The sequence below is a fragment of the Oncorhynchus nerka genome, linkage group LG11, assembly GCF_034236695.1.
Source record: "Oncorhynchus nerka isolate Pitt River linkage group LG11, Oner_Uvic_2.0, whole genome shotgun sequence".
Classification (NCBI taxonomy): Eukaryota; Metazoa; Chordata; class Actinopteri; order Salmoniformes; family Salmonidae; genus Oncorhynchus; species Oncorhynchus nerka.
This window is the reverse complement of record NC_088406.1, coordinates 67252641-67275753: the sequence shown is the minus strand read 5'-3', so window position 1 is coordinate 67275753 and position 23113 is coordinate 67252641. Positions and strand designations below refer to the sequence as shown.

The 23113-nt window shown below is 42.8% G+C and overlaps 1 protein-coding gene across 1 annotated transcript; it reads right to left on the bottom strand.

Annotated features, from left to right (window-relative positions):
* Nucleotides 1–686: 686 nt before the first annotated feature.
* LOC115137436 (uncharacterized) lies at nt 687–21284 on the bottom strand. The gene is made up of 7 exons (XM_065024853.1): nt 20765–21284; nt 16565–16695; nt 13308–13499; nt 6869–7018; nt 6444–6555; nt 6114–6235; nt 687–3695 (listed from the first exon to the last, which is right to left on the bottom strand). Exons 1-7 carry the CDS (start codon nt 21045–21047, stop codon nt 2787–2789), a joined length of 1899 nt encoding a protein of 632 aa, XP_064880925.1. The 5' UTR covers nt 21048–21284; the 3' UTR covers nt 687–2786.
* Between the last annotated feature and the right edge of the window lie 1829 nt (nt 21285–23113).

Below are 23113 nucleotides of genomic sequence, written 5' to 3'. Positions count from 1 at the left end.
TAATCGAAATTACAGATTGACTCTTATCCGCTCGTCGTCCCCTTATGCCATAGTTTGTACATCTCAATTGTCTGTTGAAACCACATTTGTTTAAGCAAGTCAGCCATATCAGCTGTTTTTTTTAAAGGCAGTAAATGAGGCTGAATGAACTCGCTGCCAGTTTTGCTGCCAGACAAGGCTCTGCTGATAGCCAGGTGTAGCAGTAAGAAGGTGTTGGGACTGCTGTTGGGACTCTGCTGTTGGGACAGCTCTGTGTAGGCCATAACAGTTTGTGGGCACCGTTTGTCACCGTTATAGTGCATTTAATGTATTGTTTAGTGCTGTGTTGTGACTTTGCTGGCATGCATCTAAAAACGACATTTTTTAGTTTGCCCCACCAAGATTTACATGCTAAAATCTCCACTGGAAACAATATATCCACAAAAAAAAAAAGTATAATTACATCAACTTTTCAAAGTGCTGGTAGTGCATTCAGATTTCTAGCACCTGAAGTATGCACAGAACCATGTAAACACGCGCACAATCTCTTGCATGTATTTTCATCTTGTGCGCATGTTTCAGGTGCTAAAAATCTGTACGCACTACCACCGCTTAATTTAGTGAGCCACCTACTGTGTGGGATAGAAACAGGATTCCAAAAAAACAGAACCGATGTTGGGGGGATATTCATACAAACAACCAAAAAATACATGAAATTAAACAAGTGTATTTTTTAAACATACTTGTATCCAAAACAGAATGTAAATATCCAGTTTCTATTGAGCAAAGTCATATATACTGAACAAAAATATAAACACAGAATATAAAGTGTTCGTCCCATGTTTCATGAGCTGAAATAAAAGATTCTAGAAATGTTTCATATGCACAAAAAGCGTATTTCTCAAATGTTGTGCCAATTTTTTTTTACATCCCTGTCAGTGAGCATTTCTCATTTGCCAAGATAATCCATCCACCTGACAAGTGTGGCATATCAAGAAGATGATTAAACAGCCACACTTGTCAATGTGCAGTTTTGTCACAGAACACAATGCCACAGATGTCTCAAGTTTTGAAGGAGCATGCAATTGGCTGGCTGACTGACTGCAGGAATGTCCACCAGAGCTGTTGCTAGAGAATTTGTTAATTTCTCTACCATAAGACACCTCCAATGTAATTTTTAAAAATGTGGCAGTATGTCTAACCGGCCTTACAAATGCAGACCACGTGTAGCCACGACAGCCCAGCACCTCCCCATCTGGCTTCTTCACCTGCGGGATTATCTGAAACCGTGATCTTATCTTGATTATTGTCCAGTTATATGGTCAAGTGCTGCAAAGAAGGACCTAGTTAAGCTGCGGCTGGCCCAGAGCGGACCGTTTTGCTCTTCATTGTAATCAGAGGGCTAATATCTATACTATGCATGCCAGTCTCTCTTGTCTAAGAGTTGAGGAAAGACTGACTGTGTCACTTGTTTTTATAACAAACAATGTGTAAGGAAATTCCAAATTGCTTGCATAGTAAAATTACACACAGAACTGACACACACACTTACCCCACCAGACATACCACCACGGTTCTTTTCACAGTTCCCAGGTCCAGAACAAATTCAAGGAAATGTACTGTATTATACAAAGCCATGATTGCATGGAACTCCATTCAATTTCATATAGCGCAAGTGAACAGCAAACCTGGCTATCAAAAAACAAATAAAGCAACACCTCACGCCACAATGCCTCTCCCCCATGTGACCTACTTGTGTGGATGTACTAACGTGTGTGTAACTGATAGATGCACGCACACGTTAATGTTTTTAAATATATGTAAATTGTCTTTGGTCTGTAATGTCTTTTTCGTTACGTGTCGGACCACAGTAAGACTAACGTTCACCGTTGGTGTCGGCTAATGGGGATCCTAATAAAATCAAATCCTCTTCATGATAACTACAGTATCTTTCAAGCGGAGAGCAGACTTGTTTAGAAAGAACAGTGTGTTAGTAAGAACAGAGTAGAAAAGAGTATGACTTTATTCCATCTACATCACCTCAGTAAGGTAAATATTCAACTTTGTTTTGTAAAACACCCCTCATTTTGACTGTCACAGACGTCACAAACAAACGACTTCAATGATGGCCGTCTCAGACTGAAGTACATAGCGAACGATAGAGCAGCGGACTAATTCAGTTTGATTTGTCAGGCAATGACTTGTGTGGCTGGGGAAATCAATTATTGAGTGGCAATGTTTGCTACAACCATTGGAGATGCATAACAATAATACACATAAACGATATGGAAGATGATAGACGGGAGGATGAAAAATATCTGATTAAGGAGAACTCCTACCTACTACCCAGTGCCATGGGAGGGTTATAGGGGAAAGGGGCACAGTAAGGGGTTGTTTTTGGACCTCTTCCCCAATGAAAGCGACCTCGGGGTCATCTCATCTCACCTGACTTGTTATAAAAAGAGGGTGTATTTTGATCACCTATTTTTAGTAAATAAAGGAACAGGTACAACCGGATTGTATGTGTGTGTGTGTGTGTGGGGGGGGGTTATAAAAAAAGAGGGACATATTTATTATGAATAGAACATAGGCAAAACCAAATTCAGAGGGGCAGTATAGTGTTGCTCTTCAGTAACATGACAGTGTTTTGGCTATGCCAGCACACCAAACAACAAGTCTGTATCATGAGAGTTTACCCAGATACTCAACTGAGGGACTTGGTAATCCCCCCAAAACTCCAGGACATTTCACATGATAACTATAATATAATATAAAATAATAGTTTCCAGATATCTCAAGACCCAATGCTATGATTGCTCCCTGTTGTGGACACTCCTATGTCTGATAAGATAACTCAGGAATGAGAAGCTCTTGTAACACATCTTACACTTGAAGGGCCTCTCCTTGATGTGAATGGTTTGGTGCTTCTTCACATAGGTCGCCTTTGCAAAGCGCTTCCCACACGTGGGGCAGGAGTATGGCTTGTCTTCGTCTGTGCTAATGCTCGGCCTCCCATGTTGTGACCCAATGACACCAGAAGAGGCAGAAGCAGGAGCCACCACCCTCAGGTGGTTAGTCGTTGAGCTCCCTCCTTGACCTCTAGCCATTGTTTGGGTGTTGCTGGGATTGTGTGCTGCGTTATAGGCTAGGTACCTCTTGTGGTGAACATCCATCCTGACCCTGTCTGTATTGGTGGGGTAACCATGAGGTAACTGAGGAAGGCTAGACCCAGAACCAGGACTTCTATGAACCCAGTCACCAGGCATTAGACAAGACCCTGAAGGTGAAGACAGACTTGCTGCTAGACTATCATCCGGGGGGTCTCCCACCACTCTGTTCATTATGGATATTGTGGTGTTTGTATCATAGGAACAGGAGGGTCTATCTCTATCAGCCCCAGGTCCTGCTTCATCCCTGCACTGAGACTGTGAAGAGAAGGGTCTGGGCTGCGGACTGGATCCCTGACTGGAGCCTCTGTCTCTCTGATGACCACCAGGACTGAGGTTGTTCAGTCCACCTGTCCACTGGTTGTGTTCTGTGTGTTGGTGGAGTCTCGGTCCCTCGCAATTCCGTCTCCGTTCCGACTCGGGAAGGAAGATCGATGGCTCCTGATTCAGGGTCCTGATCAGGAGCCAGGGCTTGTGACCAGCCGCTTCAGAGGTCCAGTCTCTCCTGCCAGCAACACCAGATATCAGCATGTCTTCATGGACTGCAGACTGTAAACACAAATTGTACAGAAGAGCATATCAAAAGTTTATGAAAGAAACTCTTTGCTGTACACACAAAAACATGACATGATAATTATCAAATGTTAACCACAGTCAAGTCCGTCTCGAACACTGATTCAAGTACCTAACAGTATGGAGCCAAAAACTGTCTATATGAGTTGATTCAAGAATTAAGTATAATGTTTTGGTTCAACTGGTAAGAGAAACTCAGTCCATGCAACAATACAAAAATAACCAAGTCTGTCAGCACAGAGTCAATTTTGTATTTAATTTCAACAAAATGGTCATACATTCAACTTTGAAGTACAGTATTTTTATTGCACAAAACGATACGTGACAAATATAATAACTTTTCTCACTAAGGTAACACTTGACTTTTTCTGTAAATCTGGTATCCTTGCTTTGATAAAATACAGTTTAGAATACTTTTGAAAAGGTTCAACATTATATTGCACACATCTTTACGATTTCATGTGAAGTAAACACATTTACTCATAAAACACCAGCATCAAACAACAGGTCAGGGTTGCCACTTTTCAATAATGACGCATTTTTACAGACACCATCACACCAACCATCAATCATCTACTCTGCCACATCATACTTATTATTTTCTTAATTCACCTACATTACATATCACTATAATCTATACATGGGCCGTGTGCATTTTCTGCTGGTGTATCCTGAGGTACACTACATGACCAAAAGTATGTGGACACCTGCTCGTCAAACATCTCATTCCGAAATCATGGGCATTAATATGGAGTTGATCCCCTCCTTGCTGCTATAACAGCCTCCACTCTTCTGGGAAGGCTTTCCACTAGATGTTGGAACATTGCTGCGGGGACTGGCTTCCATTCAGCCACAAGCGCATTAGTGAGGTCGGGCACTGATGTTGGGCGATTAGGCCTGGCTTGCAGTAGGTGTTGCAATTCATCCCAAACGTGTTAGATGGGGTTGAGTTCAGGGCTTTGTGCAGGCTAGTCAAGTTCTTCCATACTGATCTTGACAAACCATTTCTGTATGGACCTCACTTTGTGCATTGTCCTGCTGAAACAGGAAAGGGCCCCAAACTGTTGCCACAAAGTCTAGAATGTCATTGTCATTGAACCATGAAAAACAGCCCCAGACCATTATTCCTCCTCCACCTAACTTTACAGTTGGCACTACGCATTGGGGCAGGTAGCGTTCTCCTGGCATCCACCAAACCCAGATTTTCCGTTGGACTGCCAGATGGTAAAGTGTGATTCATCACTCCAGAGAACGCATTTCCAGTGCACCAGAGTCCAATGGCTGCGAGCTTTACACAACTTCAGCAGACACTTGGCATTGCGCATGGTGATCTTAGGCTTGTGTGCGGCTGCTCGGCCATGGAAACCCATTTCATGAATCTCCCAATGGAACAGTTCATGTGCTGACGTTGCTTCCAGAGGATGTTTGAAACTCGGTAGGGAGTGTTGCAACTGAGGACAGATTATTTTTACGCGCTACGTGCTTTCAGCACTCTGCGGCCCCGTTCTGTGAGCTTGTGTAGCCCACTCCTTCACGGCTGATCCGTTGTTGCTACTAGACGTTTCCACATCACAATAAGAGCACTTACAGTTGACAGGGGCAGCTCTAGCTGGGCAGAAATTTGACGATTTGACTTGTTGGAAAGGTGGCATCTTATGACGGTGCCATATTGAAAGTCACTGAGCTCTTCCGTAAGGCCATTCTACTGCCAATGTTTGTCTATGGAGATTGCATGGCTGTGTGCTCAATTTTATACACCTGTCATAACGGGTGTGGCTAAAATAGCCTAATCCACTAATTTGAAGGTGTGTCCACATACTTTTGTATGTATAGTGTAGCTCCTCTGAAAACCTGCAGTGCCTAAAAGCGAACAGCCTCTCTCTCGTGTGGACCTTCAGGTGCATTTTCAGCAGTTGCGCTGATGAGAAAACCTTTCCTCACACTAGGGAAGCCTAAGGGTTTCTCCTGTCTGGACTCCCATTTGCCTCTTCAGGTTGGACGAGTGTGAAAAACTGTCCTTGCACAGTTGGCAGCCTAACCAGGAAGTGTCTGTGTGGTCGCAGGGTCCATGTTCTAGTTGATAGATCCTATAGAAGGCAGGCTGAAGGCAGCACCTGGTAGGGGATTAACCTGAGGCGCCATCAGTCTCTCTGAATCACAACTATAGGAGCAGGACGGAGCATCGCTAGCCGAGTCTGTGTCTGTTCTCTCCAGCCGAATACAGACACCTCCCTGTCCCCGCAGACCAAATCTATGCCTCGCTCTGGTCTCAGCCAGTCTGTTGTCATGGAGACTATGATCGGTTGTTGTTTTGTGTTCGACTGTCTGTTTCTGGTTGTGGTTAACAGTGTTGTTCCCCAGCCCAGAGTTTAGGCTGCTGTCCCATCCACTGACCTCCACTATGTCACCTCTGGTCCTGGCCTGCTCAGTGATGTCGTCCCCCGGGCTATTGACTGCACCCGTCTGGGAATCCAAGATGGCCCCCCAGTCTCCTCTGTTAGCCTCCAGCCAAGCACCTGCAGGAAGAGGTCAGAAAATAGATCTTAAAAACATGGAAGATAACTCTGCATAAATGTTTTTATAACATATATTATAATGTGTGTTTTTGCATGTAAACATAAGTTGTATTGATTTCATTTTATGAATAAAGAAAAAAATAATAGCCAGGTGCATAACTATTCCCATTGAATATCTATTATGTATCTATATGTATTTCTCCCTTACCTTGCTCCCCCATCTTTAGTCCACTCAGCAGGTCAATGCTCTCTGGTCCATCTTCTATTGTCTCCTCTTTGACTATCAGCAGATCAGGCTTCCCATCCTCCATGTCTACTGACTGTAAGAGAAACAGAGTGAGAGGATGTTGGATCAATAAATCTGATATGAGCACCATGCTATGGAGCATTCATTTTCTGATTATGCAATGAGGGATTGCTATAAGTACAATCAAGACCTGGGGCCATATCCACAAAGCACCTCATAGTAAGAGTGCTGATCAAGGATCAGGTCCCCATATGTGTAAATAGGTCTTATTCATTTTTATCTAAAGGAGATAAACTGATCCTAGATCAGCACTCCTACTCTGAGAGGCTTTGTGGATACGGGCCCTGAACAAATACCATTCAGACAGTAGTTTACAGTTCGCTCACCTCATTGAGACTGTGTGTGGTCCTGTTCTGCTCAACTGGTTCCTTTGTGGGTTCAGGAGGAGGTGTTGTCTGGTTTTCCTCCTCAGGGTTCCCCAGACCCTCCTCATACCCCTCCTCCTTCACCAGCAGTACCTCTGGACCCTCCTCCTCCTGGAAGAGACAGGTGATACAGATTACACAGACATACACTCCCTCAGGTATGTACACACAGGTAATAAACACAGTCAACATGGAGTGTTTAACCATCCCCACTATGTTTGAGTCCTATACTGTAGTTACAGAATGACTTTGTTGCTAAACCCATCATGGTGGACATAAATATGTGGGTAAAAATGAGTCATCATCAGGCAAACCTGACTAAACTATTTTGACGTGTACAGTAGGTGTTAGTGTGCAGGTATATTTATTTATATTTAAGTGTATATTGGATATAAAGTGCTGTTGGGTGTATGCAGAATAGGGTGAGATCAGATGTTATGTATATTAAAGAGAGTATCAATGAAAGTCTTAGAATGAAAAGTCCCATTTTGTGTTTATTAAACATAAACAAGTGTTAAATACACCATATCAAAACCACACAAACACGTCTCTCTGTGTGCCTGGCAGACATCTCAGCTTGGATGTCAGCCCACGATCACAAGTTCAACCTCGACAAGACCTCTCCATCACGGTTGAAAACTCCACGGAGTCCCCCTCTCAGAGTGCAGAGAATATCAAAGCAATGGCTCACTCCTGCAGGTTCATGCTCTGACAAGTGCGACCATTCCTTACACAGGAAGCGCCGCAGGTCCTAATCCAGGATGTTTTCATCTCCCTGTTTACACAGGGAACTGTCCCTCCCTACCTTCAGCCTATGCTCAAACCCTACACCTCAACCAGAGTACTCCGCCACCTCTGGTCTCTTGGCCATCCCACTAACCATGTCAAGCAGATCAAGAGATACAGTGCCTTCAGAAAGTATTCATACCCATTGACTTATTCCACATTTTGTCGTGTTACAGCCCAAATTCAAAATGGATTAAATAGATTTTGTCTCACACATCTTCACATAATGAGAGTGAAAACATGTTCTTAGACATTTTTGCAAATGTATTGAAAATGAAATATCTCATTTACATAGCTGTAATTGCTGCTAAAGGTGATTCTAACATGTATTGACTCAGGGGAGTCTTTCTGGGTAAGTCTTAAGAGATTTCCACGCCTGGATTTCTCTTTTCAAAATTCTTCAAGGTCTGTCAAATTGGTTTTTGATCATTGCTGGAAAAACATTTTCAGGTCTTGCCTTAGATTTTCAAGTAGATTTAAGTGAAAACTACAGTAACTCGGCCACTGGAATTGCTTCTTCGTAAGCAATTCCAGTGTAGATTTGGCCTTGTGTTTTAGGTTCTTGCCCTGATGAAAGGTGAATTCTTCTCCCAGTGGCTGGTGGAAAGCAGACTGAACCAGGTTTTCCTTTAGGAGTTTGCCTGTGCTTAGATTCATTCCATTCCTGAAAACTCCCCAGTCCTTAACGATTACAAGCATACCCATAACATGAAGCAGGCACCATTATGCTTGAAAATATGGGGAGTGGTACTCTGTAATGTGATATATTAGATTTGCACCAAACATAACACTTTGTATTCCGGACAAAAAGTTAATTGCTATACCACATTTTTTTGCAGGATTACTTTAGTGCCTTGTTGCAAACAGGATGCATGATTTGGAATATTTTCCTTCTTTTCACTCTGTCGTTTAGGGTAGTATTGTGGAGTAACTACAATGTTGTTGATACATCCTCAGTTTTCCATCACTGTCATTAAACTAACTGTTTTAAAGTCACCATTGGCCCCATGGTGAAATCCCTGAGTGGTTGCCTTCCTTTCCGACAACAGAGTTAGGAAGGGCATCTGTATCTTTGTAGTGACTGGGTGTATTGATGCACCATCCAAAGTGTAATTAATAAAGTCACCATGCTCAAAGGGATATTCAATGTCTGCTTTTTTTTGTTTTTACCCATCTACCAATAGGTGCCTTTCTTTGCTAGATATTGGAAAACCTCCCTGGTCTTTGTGGTTGAAATTCATTGCTCGATTGAAGGACCTTAAATATAATTGTATCTGTGGGGTAGAGATGAGGTAGTCATTTAAAAATAAAGTTAAACACTATCATTGCACACAGAGCGAGTCCATGCAACTTATTATAAGACTTGTTAAGCACATTTGTACTCCTGACCTTATTTAGACTTGCCATAACAAAGGGGTTAAATACTTATTGGCTCAAGACATTCAGCTCTGATCCAATTCTGATCGGAGTAGTAATTTGATATTGTGATGTGTGTATGATTTCTTTTACTTGTCCATTTGGACACCTTAAATCTATATTCCTGTTGTGCGACTATTTATTTAACTTTATTTCCCAGACGAGGACAAGCGTTAAAGAGAAACTGCCCCTAAAAAGCAGCTAATCTCTTTGAAAACAGCATGTGTGGTATCGATATGAGTCAGAAACATTTATTCTAGTGTCAAAATGGACTACTAAGAGTAAGTAGGATATTTTTGGTCCCGAGTGGAGCAGTGGTCTAAGACAATTTGCCCAGCGTCGTCTGGGTTTTACTGGGATAGGCCATCATTGTAAATAAGAATTTGTTCTTAACTGACTTGCCTAGTTAAATAAAGATTACATTAACATTTTTTTAAATAAATAAGTCAGTCTCATCTAAAACAGAGTTGAAAAAAAAATGTTTATTTTAAATGTTTTATTATTTCGCTTTTTGGTCTTAATTTAAGGTTAGGCAAAAGTTTAGCATTGTGGCAAAGGTTAGGTTTAAAATAAAATTTTAATAAAGATACATTTCAGAAATAGGCTGAGTTTCTGACTTTGTGGCAGTGGTAACAACCTAGAATTAGCTTGACCCCGAGTTAGTACCCTGGTGACAGACTGCTTCATCAACAATGGTAAATGTGTGTTATGTGAAAATATGTTTAAAAAAAATACCCGGTTTGATAAGCTAGTAGGTTAATTACTCAGCCAAGCAGATACAAGTAGTAGATCATTTTGGTTGTGAAGTGCATTATCAAAAGCGTTCTCCTCTTTTTATAACAAAATGCAATTAACCCCTTGGCTGTCTATTGTATAACGCTGTCACGGGCCCTCCCAGTCAACCCCACCTCATGATATGAGGAAGTCAAATGTTTATAAGGATTGCCTGCTGCAGTTGTTTGAGAAATGTCCAGTTTGCAGCCGAACAGCCAACATACAGAAGACCAGCAAGGGGACCCTCAACATCACGCAGACATGCCCTCGCTGTGAGCATTCCTATAAATTGAACAGGGAGGACACTTGAATCAGGTTGGTCAAATTTGACCTGGTCAAAACTGTTTAGCCATTTTTCCCCCCCAATTCACCATCATAACCTAGCGTGGTGGAACCAGCCTGATCGCTGCGTTTACCATTCTATTTCACGTCACATATCATGATATCTGAAGTGAAATAGAAAGGCATACTCAGCGATCAGGTTGGTTCCACCACGCTAATCATAACCACTATTGATAATGTAATCAGTGCTCTGTGTGTGTTTGTATCAATGGAGGCTGCGGAGTGGAGGACGACTCATAAGAACGGCGCGCGAATGGAAAGTTTGATGTAATTTGATACCATTCAACTTATTCCAGTCCAGCTGTTACCATGAGCCCATCCCGCCAATTAAGGTGCCACCAACCTGATCTACAAAGGCAAAGACCTCACCTCGTTTGCTCAACAACGATTGTCGATAGGTAGACCATAATTAGGCAGGTTTAGTCTGACCTGTTAAAACTTCAACACAGTATGTTTGTCAGATATCACCAAACCTAACGGCCATTGGTAATAGAACAGTGACTGTGTATATGTTGACAGATGCATCTATGGAGCCAGCACTTGGAGACTTGCAAGATGATGTGATGGAGTCCTGACCGACAGACGGGCTTGATACTGACGTCTCTGAATGGACAGAGACCAGAGCACTCGGCATAAAAATGTTACTAGATACCATTTAATTCAATAATTAAAAAAAGACAATGCAAGGAAAAGTTATCAGTCAATATGGGGAGGGAGAAACTGTGTATTCTGCACCAGGATCAGGGAACTCCTGTTTTATACGGGACACGACACAGGAAGGTATGACCACTGACATGTTTGCTAAGGCAGCCACATTACCGCCAGACAAAATGCAGATAGGCAGAGTATCTGTATCGGCTGGGAACGACAATGAAAGGTCAAAGGTTCACATTGTTATATTAGCAGAATACTGCTTCATCGGTATTATGTAAAGTGTTGTTTATTCTACATGGACATGTTACTACATTTGAAAGTTATCAAAATACTTAGTTTAGAATATTGACATAAATTTAGCAATCACGTTTTTACACTGTAGGCTACTGACCTATTCAAAGCTTCCTCCGGCATCTCACCATACATCTATCATCTGCCTGTAGTTGTTGTACTCAACAAGCAGGAGGTTTGTTTGTTGTGACTGGGGGGGGGCTGCTGCAGTCAAGGTTCTGACATATGAGTGTGTCTTGGTGGTGGCAAGGACAAACACAAGAAACACCCACATTAAACCTACATCCCCCCTAAGCCATCTCAAGTATGGCTTCCGTCATGGCCGACAGCATTTCTTGAGGAGCAAGTTAAAAAAGGACGCCAAATCAGCAGCTGCAATTCCCCCTGAATGTTGAGCCCTGATTTACTACGACTTTGATACTTGGTTCTCACCCAGCCATCTTAAGATGAATGCACTCACTCCAGTCACTCTGGATAAGAGCATCTGCTAAATGACTAAAATGTAAATGTAATGTCTCAACTAAAACTCTGCACAAACTTGATAAACTCCATTTATTTTTTAATTAAAAAGTATCTTGGGATAAAAAATTAAGTAGCTGAACGGAAGTAATGAAACAGGCATTTGTGAACATCATATAGCAGAGTACAAAAATAATATGTAACAGTCTCTTTAGGCTTCTACACTGTGTACAAAACATTAGGAATAGTCATTATTTCCTTGACAGACTGACCAGGTGATGCCAGGTGAGAGCTATGACCAATTATTGAAGTCACTTGTTAAATCCACATCAATCAGTGTAGATGAAGGGGAGGAGACAGGTCAAAGAAGGATTTTTAAGCCTTGAGACATGGCTTGTGTAGGTGTGCCATTGAGGGTTAATGGGAAAGACGAATGGAGGCTGTTCTGAGGGCAAAGGGGGGTGCAACTCAATATTAGGAAGGTGTTCCTAATGTTTTGTACACAATGTCTGTATGCAATATTCTACCCAGGAATAGTCGACACTGAAATCTGTTACTCTCGTTATTCCAAATGTGTCTGTTGATCTTTAAAAAAAAAAAGTATCTTCTTTATGCAGGGTTTGATCTAAACATCAGAAGCTATCGAGTGGAATGATTATTTTCTATGTTATAGAGTAGAATGTTTTTTCTGCTGGTGTATCCTGAGATAGCTCCTTTCTGAGAACCTCTTCCCACAGTGTGTACAGGCGAACGGTCTTTCTCCCTTGTGGACCTTCAGGTGCATCTTCAGGTTGCCAGCCAGGGAGAACCTCTTCTCACACTGGGGGCAGCTGAATGGTTTCTCCCCTGTGTGGACCCTCTGGTGCCTCTTCAGATCACCAGACTGGGAGAAGCTCTTCTCACACTGGCTACAGCTGAAGGGTTTCATCCCTGTGTGGACCCTCTGATGGATCTCCACCTTCTGGGGGCAGCTGAAGCCTTTGTTGCAGAACTTACAGAGGAACACCTTCTCTTGACTATTGTCTGATGTCGGTCCCCCTCCCCACGCCCTTTGGTCCTCTGAGTTCAATACCTGATCGAAAAGGACACAGCCGTGTGAATCGGAAGGTGCCATTGATGTGGACACTGGGTCGCTTTCCCTGAAAGAGTGTAAAGGGGAGTTGGTGGCAACAATATGATTTGTCTCTAAGATTCCTCTGTAATCTAAGAAATCTCTGCCTTGTGAGTGTTCTTCTAAGTGAGTCTCGTCTACATTCCATGTCAGAGGAGTGTCGCCCTCCACTTTCACAGTTACATCATCTACCAATGTAACCTCTCCTTTCTTATCTTGGCACCCTTCAGAGTATACACTACTACTGTACCCGTTCCAGTAACCTCTAGACAGAGCAGTCGGTCTCTCTAAACCCATGGGCATGTTGCCAAGGTCCATCTCTGTAGTGTAAGAACAAGACGGATCATCACCGCCAGAGTCTACCGTGTCACCAAGGGAGTAAACCACCCTCTGGCTCTGGTGAAATACCGGTAAATACTCTGAGCCAGGAGCAGGAGGACAGCCCAGTTTCCCAAGTCTGTCGGGGTCTGATCTGTGATCAGATCCTGTTGGTAATAGCCTGTGTGTTACAGTTAAAGTCTTGGCGTCTCTCTCTGACTTGAGGACGGTGTTCGGCGCTCCACTGACCTCCGTGATGCTACGTCCGGTCCTGGGCTGGGGTGAGCTGGCGGTGGTGAGGTCCACCGTGGCTTCAGGTGGTGCCACTGTAGCCACTGCTCTAGTTTGGGTGTCTCCGCTGTGCCGTGGGTCCTCTCCTTCAGTCCTCTCCTGCTTGACCAGAGACGATCCTTCAGGACCTGCAGCCTCTGAATCTGCAGACTGACACAAAAGAGGAGGTTATTGCCGGTACATGATTTTAATAGGATAATGTCATAGGGAAGTCTCACAAGCTCCCCTATGGCAGATAAATTAGGATGTACATGTAAGCAAATTGGGATATGGGATATGTATATGTGGGATATGTTCCAGGATTCATCTGATAGCATTCAGGAGTGACACATTAGGCACGGGCTTCATCTATAAGTGCATAGACGAATTAGACCCCACAGTGATCATACGAATGTATCCAAACCCCCCAAAAAACATTGATTAAATGCAATATCTGCGCTGAGATAAAGGCTAGAACTACTTCTTACATGGAATGGGACACAGACATGGACACACACAAGAAAGCACACTACGAGCTTGGAGGAGACATTAAGAGGACAACATTGGAGGAAGGTGGAATCCTATTCCACCGGCTCTGATGCTCGTCGTATGTGGCAGGGCTTGCAGATGATAACAGATTACAAAGGGAAACCCAGCTGTTAGACGCCCAATGATGCAGAACTTCCAAAGGAGCGAAATACCTTTTATGCTCGCTTCGAGGAATACAACACTGAGTCTTGCGTGAAAGCCCCAGTTGTTCCGGATGACTGTAATCTCGCTCTTTGTGGCTGATGTGAGTAAATCTTTTAAACAGGTCAACACTCACAAGGCCTCCGGGCCAAATGGAATCTTCTCAAAGCATACGCAGACCAGCTTGCAAGTGCCTTCTGACATTTTCAATCCCAGTCTGTAATGTTTCAAACTGACCACCATTGTCTCTGTTCTCAAGAACTCCAAGGTTACCTGCTTAAATGACTATCGCCCAGTAGCACTCACACCTGTAATTATGAATTGCTTTAAAAGGCTGGTCATGACACACAAACACCATCATCCCAGACCATATGCACCCACTTAAATTCGCATACTGCTCCAACAGATCCACAGAAAACGCAATCTCAATGGCACTTCACACTGACCTCTCCCACCTGAACAAGAGGGGAAATATGTATCTGAGAATGCGGTTCATGAACGCCGAGCTGTAGTCTAACACCATAGTCCCCTCCAAACTAATCCCGACCCTGGGACTAGAGGCCTTCATTGGTCCAAAAAGTTGGACCCATTCCAAATTGGACCTGGGGCTTTTCCATCCAGACCGGATATGCATCATTTATTTTTTAATATAGAGGCCTGTTCCAAACTAATAGCTGCCATAGGTTATTTATCATGCAATAGGATTTTGTAGTGGCTAACTGTCTTGCATCAAACCGGGAGAAGCTAGTTAAGCTAGCTTTGCCCCACACAGAGAGACTATGACTGTAACCTATTGCTGTTTTGATGACTTATGTTTGGCCAACAACAAGTCACATGCGCCACTATTGTGAAAAGCAAAGCGCAGATGCATACATTTCGCTCTCTCTCTACCGCAGCAGTCGCGTTCGGATCCTTCCGGACAAGTCAGTTAAAATTACACATACCCAAGACAATTTCAGATACGACCCAGACCAGTGACATTATTTAGAATTCTGGATCCGGAACCGCTCGGGAATTCAGGTACAGGTGGATCCGTGAAGACCTCTACCTGGAACTGGACACTTTCCTCTGCAACTGGATCCTGGCCTTCCTGACGGGCCGGTACCATGTGGTGAGGGTAGGCAACAACACCTCTGCCACTCTGACCCTCAACACGGGGCTTCTCATAGGTGTGTGCTTAGTCCCCTCCTGTACTCCCTGTTCACGACTCCAACACCATCATCAAGTTCGCTGACGGCACGGCGGTGATAGGTCTTTGTGGTGCAACAACATCTTCCTCAATGTCAGTAAAACCAAGGAACTGATATTGGACTACAGGAGAAAAAGGGTAGAGCATGCCACCCCCCACATCGACGGGCCATAGTGGAGCGGGTCGAGAGCTTCAAATTCCTTGGCGTTCACATCACTAACGACTTAACATGTTTCATACACACCCTCACAGATGTGAAGAGGGCACCATAGCACGTCTTCCCCGTCAGGAGGCTTAAAAGATTTGGCATGGGCCCTTGGATTCTCAAAAAGTTCTACAGCTGCACCATTGAGAGCATCTTGACTGGCTGCATCACCGCTTGGTATGCCAAATGCACCGGAAAGCGCTACAGAGGTTGGTGCGGACAACCCAGTACATCACTTGGGCCGTGCTCTCTTCCATCCAGGACCTCTATATCAGGCAGTGCCAGAAGAAGGCCCGAAAAATTGCCAAAGCCTCCAGCCACCCAAGCCATAGTCTGTAAACGGTACCAGAGCATCGACACTGTAGCTTCTACCCCCAAGCCACAAGACTGCTAAATAACCAGAAGAGTGCTAAATAACCATAAGAGTGCTAAATAACCATAAGAGTGCTAAATAACCATAAGAGTGCGAAATAGTTAATTAATTGGTTACCGGACTATCTGCACTGGCCCTTACACGTGGTCTGCCACTGCGAGGATGATCAGCTGTCCATCCTGTCTCCCTGTAGCGCTGTCTTAGGCGTCTCACAGTACGGACATTGCAATTTATTGCCCTGGCCACATGTGCAGTCCTCATGCCTCCACGCAGCTTGCCTAAGGCACGTTCACGCAGATGGGCAGGGACTGTGGGCATCTTTCTTTTGGTGTTTTTCAAAGTCAGTAGAATGGCCTCTTTAGTGTCCTAAGTTTTCATAATTGTGACCTTAATTGCTTACCGTCTGTAAGCTGTTAGTGTCTTAACGACCGTTCCACGGGTGCATGTTCATTAATTGTTTCTGGATCATTGAACAAGCATGGGAAACTGTGTTTAAACCCTTTACAATGAAGATCTGTGAAGTTATTTGGATATTTACAAAATATCTTTGAAAGACAGAGTCCTGAAAAAGGGAAGTTTCTTTTTTTGTTTAGCTCCATTCTAGTATATTGTATTCCTCTTGTGTTACTATTTTCATGGTGAAGTCTACACCCGTTGTATTCGGCGCATGTGGCAAATAAAAATGTTATTTGATTTTAATAGCTGAGTGGACCATTTCTGAAATAAAACAGGACACATTTGATGCACTGTAATTTCTAATGTTACACTGTGACACTAACCTCTATCACAAAAATATGCTGGGTTGAGGTTCCAATCCCCTCATCTATAGCTATGGGTTGGTCATCTCTCCACACATTGGGTCCCGCTGGCTTCACAATGCTCCTGTGGCCTACAGTGAGATGTCCTTCACCTGAGAGAGTGATTGGGGGAAAAGAGGTGGTTTAGGTTAGGTACTGTCAATGCTCAATGCTATATTGTACACTATTGACACTGTTTACAATTGGCAAGGATGCAGGGTATGCAAGGTAACACTTCTCATAACTTCTTGATATACTATTTATTGATTGATTATGTTCCATGCATCACATTGTTTTTATTGAGTATGACAATAAGACATTCAGTAAATCAGAATCTGGTTAGAATATGATACTGGCAGTGCCCAAAATCTGGATTGCCTACTACTTACTTAAACTGCATACTGTGTACTAATCATACTATATATTACTTAGAATGTGCTGTTTAGTAATAACGTATGCCCTAAACAACAAATACCAATATACTAGGCTCATCCATACTGACAATGCTTCATCTAATTTGCAATTTCACTGTTCTGTGCAATTCGTTCATTTTGGTAACACATCCCATATTTGAATATCAGCTATTTTTGCCTACTATTCAGTGATGTAAAAAAATATAAATTGTAAAGTACATATACCCCCAAAAACTACTTAATTTTAAGTACTTTACAACTTTACTCTTTTACTTCACTACATTACTAAATAAAAGTATGTAATTTTTACTCAATACATTTTTCCCTGACACCCAAAATTATTGGTTACATTTTGAATGCTTAGCAGGATAGGAAAATGGTATATTTCACAACATTATCAAGAGAACATCGCTACTGCCTCTTATCTGGCAGACTCACTAAATACATGCATATCTTGTAAATTGTCTGAGGGTTGCAGCATGCCCATCCGTAAATTAAAATACATTTTTTTAAATGGTGTCGTCTGGTTTGCTTAATAAGGAATTTGAAATTATTAATAATTTTACTTTTGATATTTAAGAATATTTAAAACCAAATACTTTTAGAGACTTTTACTGGGTGACTTTCACTTGAGTCATTTTCTATTAAGGTATCTTTACTTCTACTCGGGTATGACAATTGGGTACTTTTTCCACCACTGCTACTATTTATAGGTGATGCGATAAACAATGGACGCTATGCTATGCAAGAATTCTATCCTGAATAAAAATATAAAAAACGCAACATGCAACAATTTCAAAGATTTCAAAGATTTTACAGTTCATATAAGAAAATCAGTCAATTTAAATAATTCATTCGGCTCTAATCTATGGATTTCACATGACTGGGAATAAAGATACGCATCTGTCGGTCTCTGATCTGCAGAGGCTGTACTGTGCAATCCGGGAATTTTGTGATTGATGGTTTTATTATTTCAAGTGTAAACTACCAGAATTCAGTGGCTACAGACATACAAATTGATAAAAGCTAAATACCTGTGAATTTAAAATGTGTCCCATCTATCTTGCTGTGCAGGTGGCTAGCAGGAAGCTCACTCTGTCTCAGCCTAGGCTAATTATTTGCTGGAAATGGTGCAGTTTACCCTCCCATCACTGTATTAACTCATCAAGACCCAACATAACATTACAATGTAACCCAACTCAGGTGTAGCCCTACCTTATAAGTAAGCTGTGTTTTTAGACTAGTATTGCAACCTTCTACATTCAGACTTATTGAGAAATGTGTGTCTGTGTTAGGCTGTGTGTGTGGGTGGGGAAGTTTGTGTCTGTGTGGGCTGTGTATGCAGGTGGCACGGCACAGCTTTGGGCATATTATTGGGCACTCTAGGCCTAATCAGTTTGACCTAATCAGTTAGGCTACTGAATAGAACATACCTGTGCTATATAGACTAAATCTTACTAATTGGTAAATAGTTAACCTGACTTTTGTTCAGGATTATGTAATCCCAATTATATGTACTCCTAAAACCCTGGTGTGTGTGCGTGGCAGCTTACCCCATAGTGTAAGCATTCTTAAATACTAACGCACAGCACACTATGTATTCTATCTTCTTTATTCTCCAGGACATATGTATATAACCTGTTACCAATGCTGCTACTGTTCGTCATATTTGCACTGTTACTGTACACTTGACCATTTCAAATCAAATCAGTTTGTCACGTGCGCCGAATACAACAGGTGTAGTAGACCTTACAGTGAAATGCTTACTTACAGGCTCTAACCAATGGTGCGAAAAAAAAGGTGTTTGTGTGTAGGTAAGTAAAGAAATAAAACAACAGTAAAAAGACATCTGAAAAAAAAGAGTAGCAAGGCTATATACAGACACCTGTTAATCAGGTTATTGAGGTAGTATGTACATGTAGGTGTCGTTAAAGTGACAATGCCTATATGATGAACAGCGAGTAGCAGAAGCGTAAAAAGAGGGGTTGGCAGGTGGTGGGACACAATGCAGATAGCCCAGTTAGCCAATGTGCTGGAGCACTGGTTGGTCGGGCCAATTTAGGTAGCATGTACATTAAAGTGACTATGCATATAAGATAAACAGAGTAGCAGCAGCGTAAAAGAGGGGTTGGGGGCACACAATGAAAATAGTCCAGGTAACCATTTGAAAATAGTCCAGATAACCAGGAATCTTATGGCTTGGGGGTAAAAACTGTTGAGAAGCATTTTTGTCCTTGACTTGGCTCTCCGGTACCGCTTGCCATGTGGTAGTAGAGAGAACAGTCTATGACTGGGGTGGCTGGGGTCTTTGACCATTTTTAGGGCCTTCCTCTGACACCGCATGGTGTAGAGGTCCTGGATGGCAGGCAGCTTTGCCCCAGTGATGTACTGGGCCGTACGCACTACCCTCTGAAGTGCCTTGCGGTCGGAGGCGGAGCAATTGCCATACCAGGCAGTGATGCAACCGCTCAGGATGCTCTTGATGTTGCAGCTGTAGAACCTTTTGAGGATCACAGGACCCATGCTAAATCTTTTTCGTTTCCTGAGGGGGAATAGGCTTTGTCGTGCCCTCTTCACGACTGTCTGAGTGTGTTTGGACCAATCTAGTTTGTTGTTGATGTGGACACCAAGGAATTTGAAGCTCTCAACCTGCTCCACTACAGCCCCGTCGATGAGAATGGGGACGTGCTCGGTGCTCCTTTTCCTGTAGTCCACAATCATCTCCTTAGTCTTGATTACGTTGAGGGGCAGGTTGTTACTCTGGCACCACCCGGCCAGGTCTCTGACCTCCTCCCTATAGACTGTCTCATCGTTGTCGGTGATCAGGCCTACCACTGTTGTGTCGTCAGCAAACTTAATGATGGTGTTGGAGTCGTGCCTGGCCATGCAGTCGTGGGTGAACATCCCTGGGGAGCTCCAGTGTTGAGGCTCAGCGTGGCAGATGTGTTGCTACCTACCCTCACCACCTGGGGGCAGCCTGTCAGGAAGTCCAGGATCCAGAGCGTGGTGTTTAGTCCCAGGATCCTTAGCTTGGTGATGAGCTTTGAGGGTACTATGGTGTTGAACGCTGAGCTGTAGTCAATGAATAGCATTCTCACATAGGTGTTCCTTTTGTCCAGGTGTGAAAGGGCAGTGTGGAGTGCAATAGAGATTTCATCATCTGTGGATCTGTTTTGGCGGTATGCAAATTGGAGTGGGTCTTGGGTTTCTGGGATAATGGTGTTGATGTGAGCCATTACCAGCCTTTCAAAGCACTTCATGGCTACGGACGTGAGTGCTACGGGCGTGAGTGCTACGGGTTAGTAAGGAATTCCCCACACCTGGTTGTCTAGGCCTTAATTGAAACCCCTGGACTAGGAATGGACCTTTTTCGATTACTTGGAAAATACGACATTCTAGCAATGATAACTCCTATCCTCATGAAATAAAGTGTTATGTGTTCCTGAGAAGCTTCTCGATAACATGGAATACAAAGTATAACACCAGAAACAGTTTCATTTTGACCTCTAACACTCTACTATCTAGAACGCAATAATGGGTATTCGGAAAAATGGCCATTGTGTCTGCAATAATATTTTTTCATTATTTTAACCAAGCAGGTCAATTTAAGGTCAAATAAATAAAATATTACAAGATAGCTTAATAATCAGGGTAAGTATTGTATACTATCCAAAAACTGACTAAGACCCAATTCTGGGTAACACATCTGAACAACATGCCCAGAAAATAACCGAACAACAGGCACCTCAGCCTTCTCCAAAAAAAGTACCTCTTGCCATTCCTCTGTATCGGTCGAGGATCTTGACACTACTGGGACGACTGGTGAGGACGCGCTCGCGTATTGTCCTCTCTGCGCGGTCCCGTGACACCTTCAGTTCCAGTAGCTGTAGTTTCCTGCGCAATCCCCTGTTTTCTTTCTGGCTTTGAGACATTTCCAAACGAAACACTGCATAGTCGTCGTCTACGAGTTTACAGATCTCTGCCACGGCTGCATTCGCTAGCACCTCCATAATCGAGGCTATTTGAGTGTGAAAAACCATATCGTTAGCCATTGTTTACTAGTATCGTTAGCAGCTAGCTGGCGTTACCTAGAAAACATCAACCAAGTCCCGTCTCCAAACGCGAATTAAAGACTACCCGAGTTAAGTACGTGTTGTTTTGCAGTTAAAATGAATCGAATTGAGTTTCAGGGTGTTAATAAATGTCTAAAAAATAAAAACGCTAACGTGGAAATTGTTCTTGATCACTACTCACTTCCGCTTATTACTTATTTACATTTGTATTGTCGCAACCAACTGAAAGGTGCTTACACCGCCACCTACCGTACTGGAGTGTGAGACCGTCCTCCAATTATTCTCTTCACTAAACCTGAGCTGTGTTCGAATACTCATACTAACCGTACTATTTGTGACGTGAATTGAGTATATAGTATGCTTTTTGGTAATAGTGTGGATATAGTTTCTATGCTAAAAGTTATCGGATGACATACTAAATTTGACAAAATACGAAGTGGACACTTTTTCCGTGCTTTTAGGGCCGATAATGGATTTTTTTTCCGAAAATAGGCGTGTCTTTTTCAGATTTGAAGAAAATGGCGAAACATATACATTGAGCAATTCAATGTAATGACTTTTCAAATAAGTTACGTTACAGGTTATGTTAGCTACACTATTCTTACACACCGCATAGAATTACAGTAACCGGTATGTTAGCTAGGTACCTAACGTTAGTTGGCTACTAATACATTGAACTTGCCAGGCAGTATTATTAACTATCTGCTATCTAACTACCCAACGTTTATTGACTTGATTATTCACATTGTTCTTAGCTAAGTGGTATATTCGTTTCAATCGACATTGTTCATTCTGGCTATCTACTCCGATTTCAAGCAGAATAACTGATGAGTGAGAGTGAGGTGTTCTCTGTTTCATTTGTTTCTGGAAGTAGCTAGCCAACATTAGCTAGTTAACTTGGGTGCTTGACTACTGTTGAACGCTCGGATCAACACGACTCCTCGGCAAGATCATGCTCCGAATTTATGAACTGACAACACTCTGCATTTACAAACGCCCTGACCGCACTCTGCCACTCCAGATTGAATTTACTAACACAACCCAAAATCATAAAATGTTTAGCTAGTTATTTGTTATGCTAACAAGCTAGCAAGAGGTTGCATAGCAACAGCGTCAACTTCCGGTAGACAGGCAAAGCTCTAGTAAACTCAACTGAAATGACAGTTTGTTTACAGTATACTAAAATTAACGAATAGCATACAGTATGTAGTATATAGTCATTAAGTATGTAGTATACAGTATTTTAGTATGGATATTCAAGTACAGATCTGGATTTATTTCTTGTAAAAATATGTTTTTAACTTGAATCCCTTTTCTCCCCAATTTCATGGTATCCAATTGGTAGTTACAGTCTCGTCTCATCACTGCAACTCCCGTACGGACTCGGGAGAGGCGAAGGTCAAGAGCCGTGCGTCCTCCGAAACACAACCCAGACAAGCCGCACTGCTTCTTGACACAATGATCGCTTAACCTGGAAGCCAGCCGCACCAACGTGTCGGACCTGGCCCGGCACATGAGTCGCTAGTGCGCGATAGGACAAGAACATCCCTGCCGGCCAAACCCTTACCTAACCCGGCCGACGCTGGGCTAATTGTGCGCCACCACATGGGTCTCACGGTCGCGGCCGGCTGCGACAGAGCCTGGACTCTAACCAGAATCTCTAGTGCTCCAGCTAGCGATGCAGTGCCTTAGACCCTCCCATACAGATTTCTTTGAAAACATGTCTTCCCTTACTATTCATCCCATTGCCTCTGCCAGCAATGTAACCCATTTTCCCTAATCAATATGTACATTTCTCTAATTAACTGCACCTGTATATCCACAATATTATTTTTCACTGCTTTCTTTGCTATTATATCTACTATATAATTTTAACTAACTCCTGTATGAGTAGGAATGCAACAAAACTGAACAACAGCGTCAGTACTTCTACAAATGAATCCTCTCGTTCTGATTTTCCAGATCTTAAACTACACAAAACTGATGCAGAGTCCAAACAAATTACTACTCTTGGTGTGCACCTCCTCTATCCATTGCAATACAAC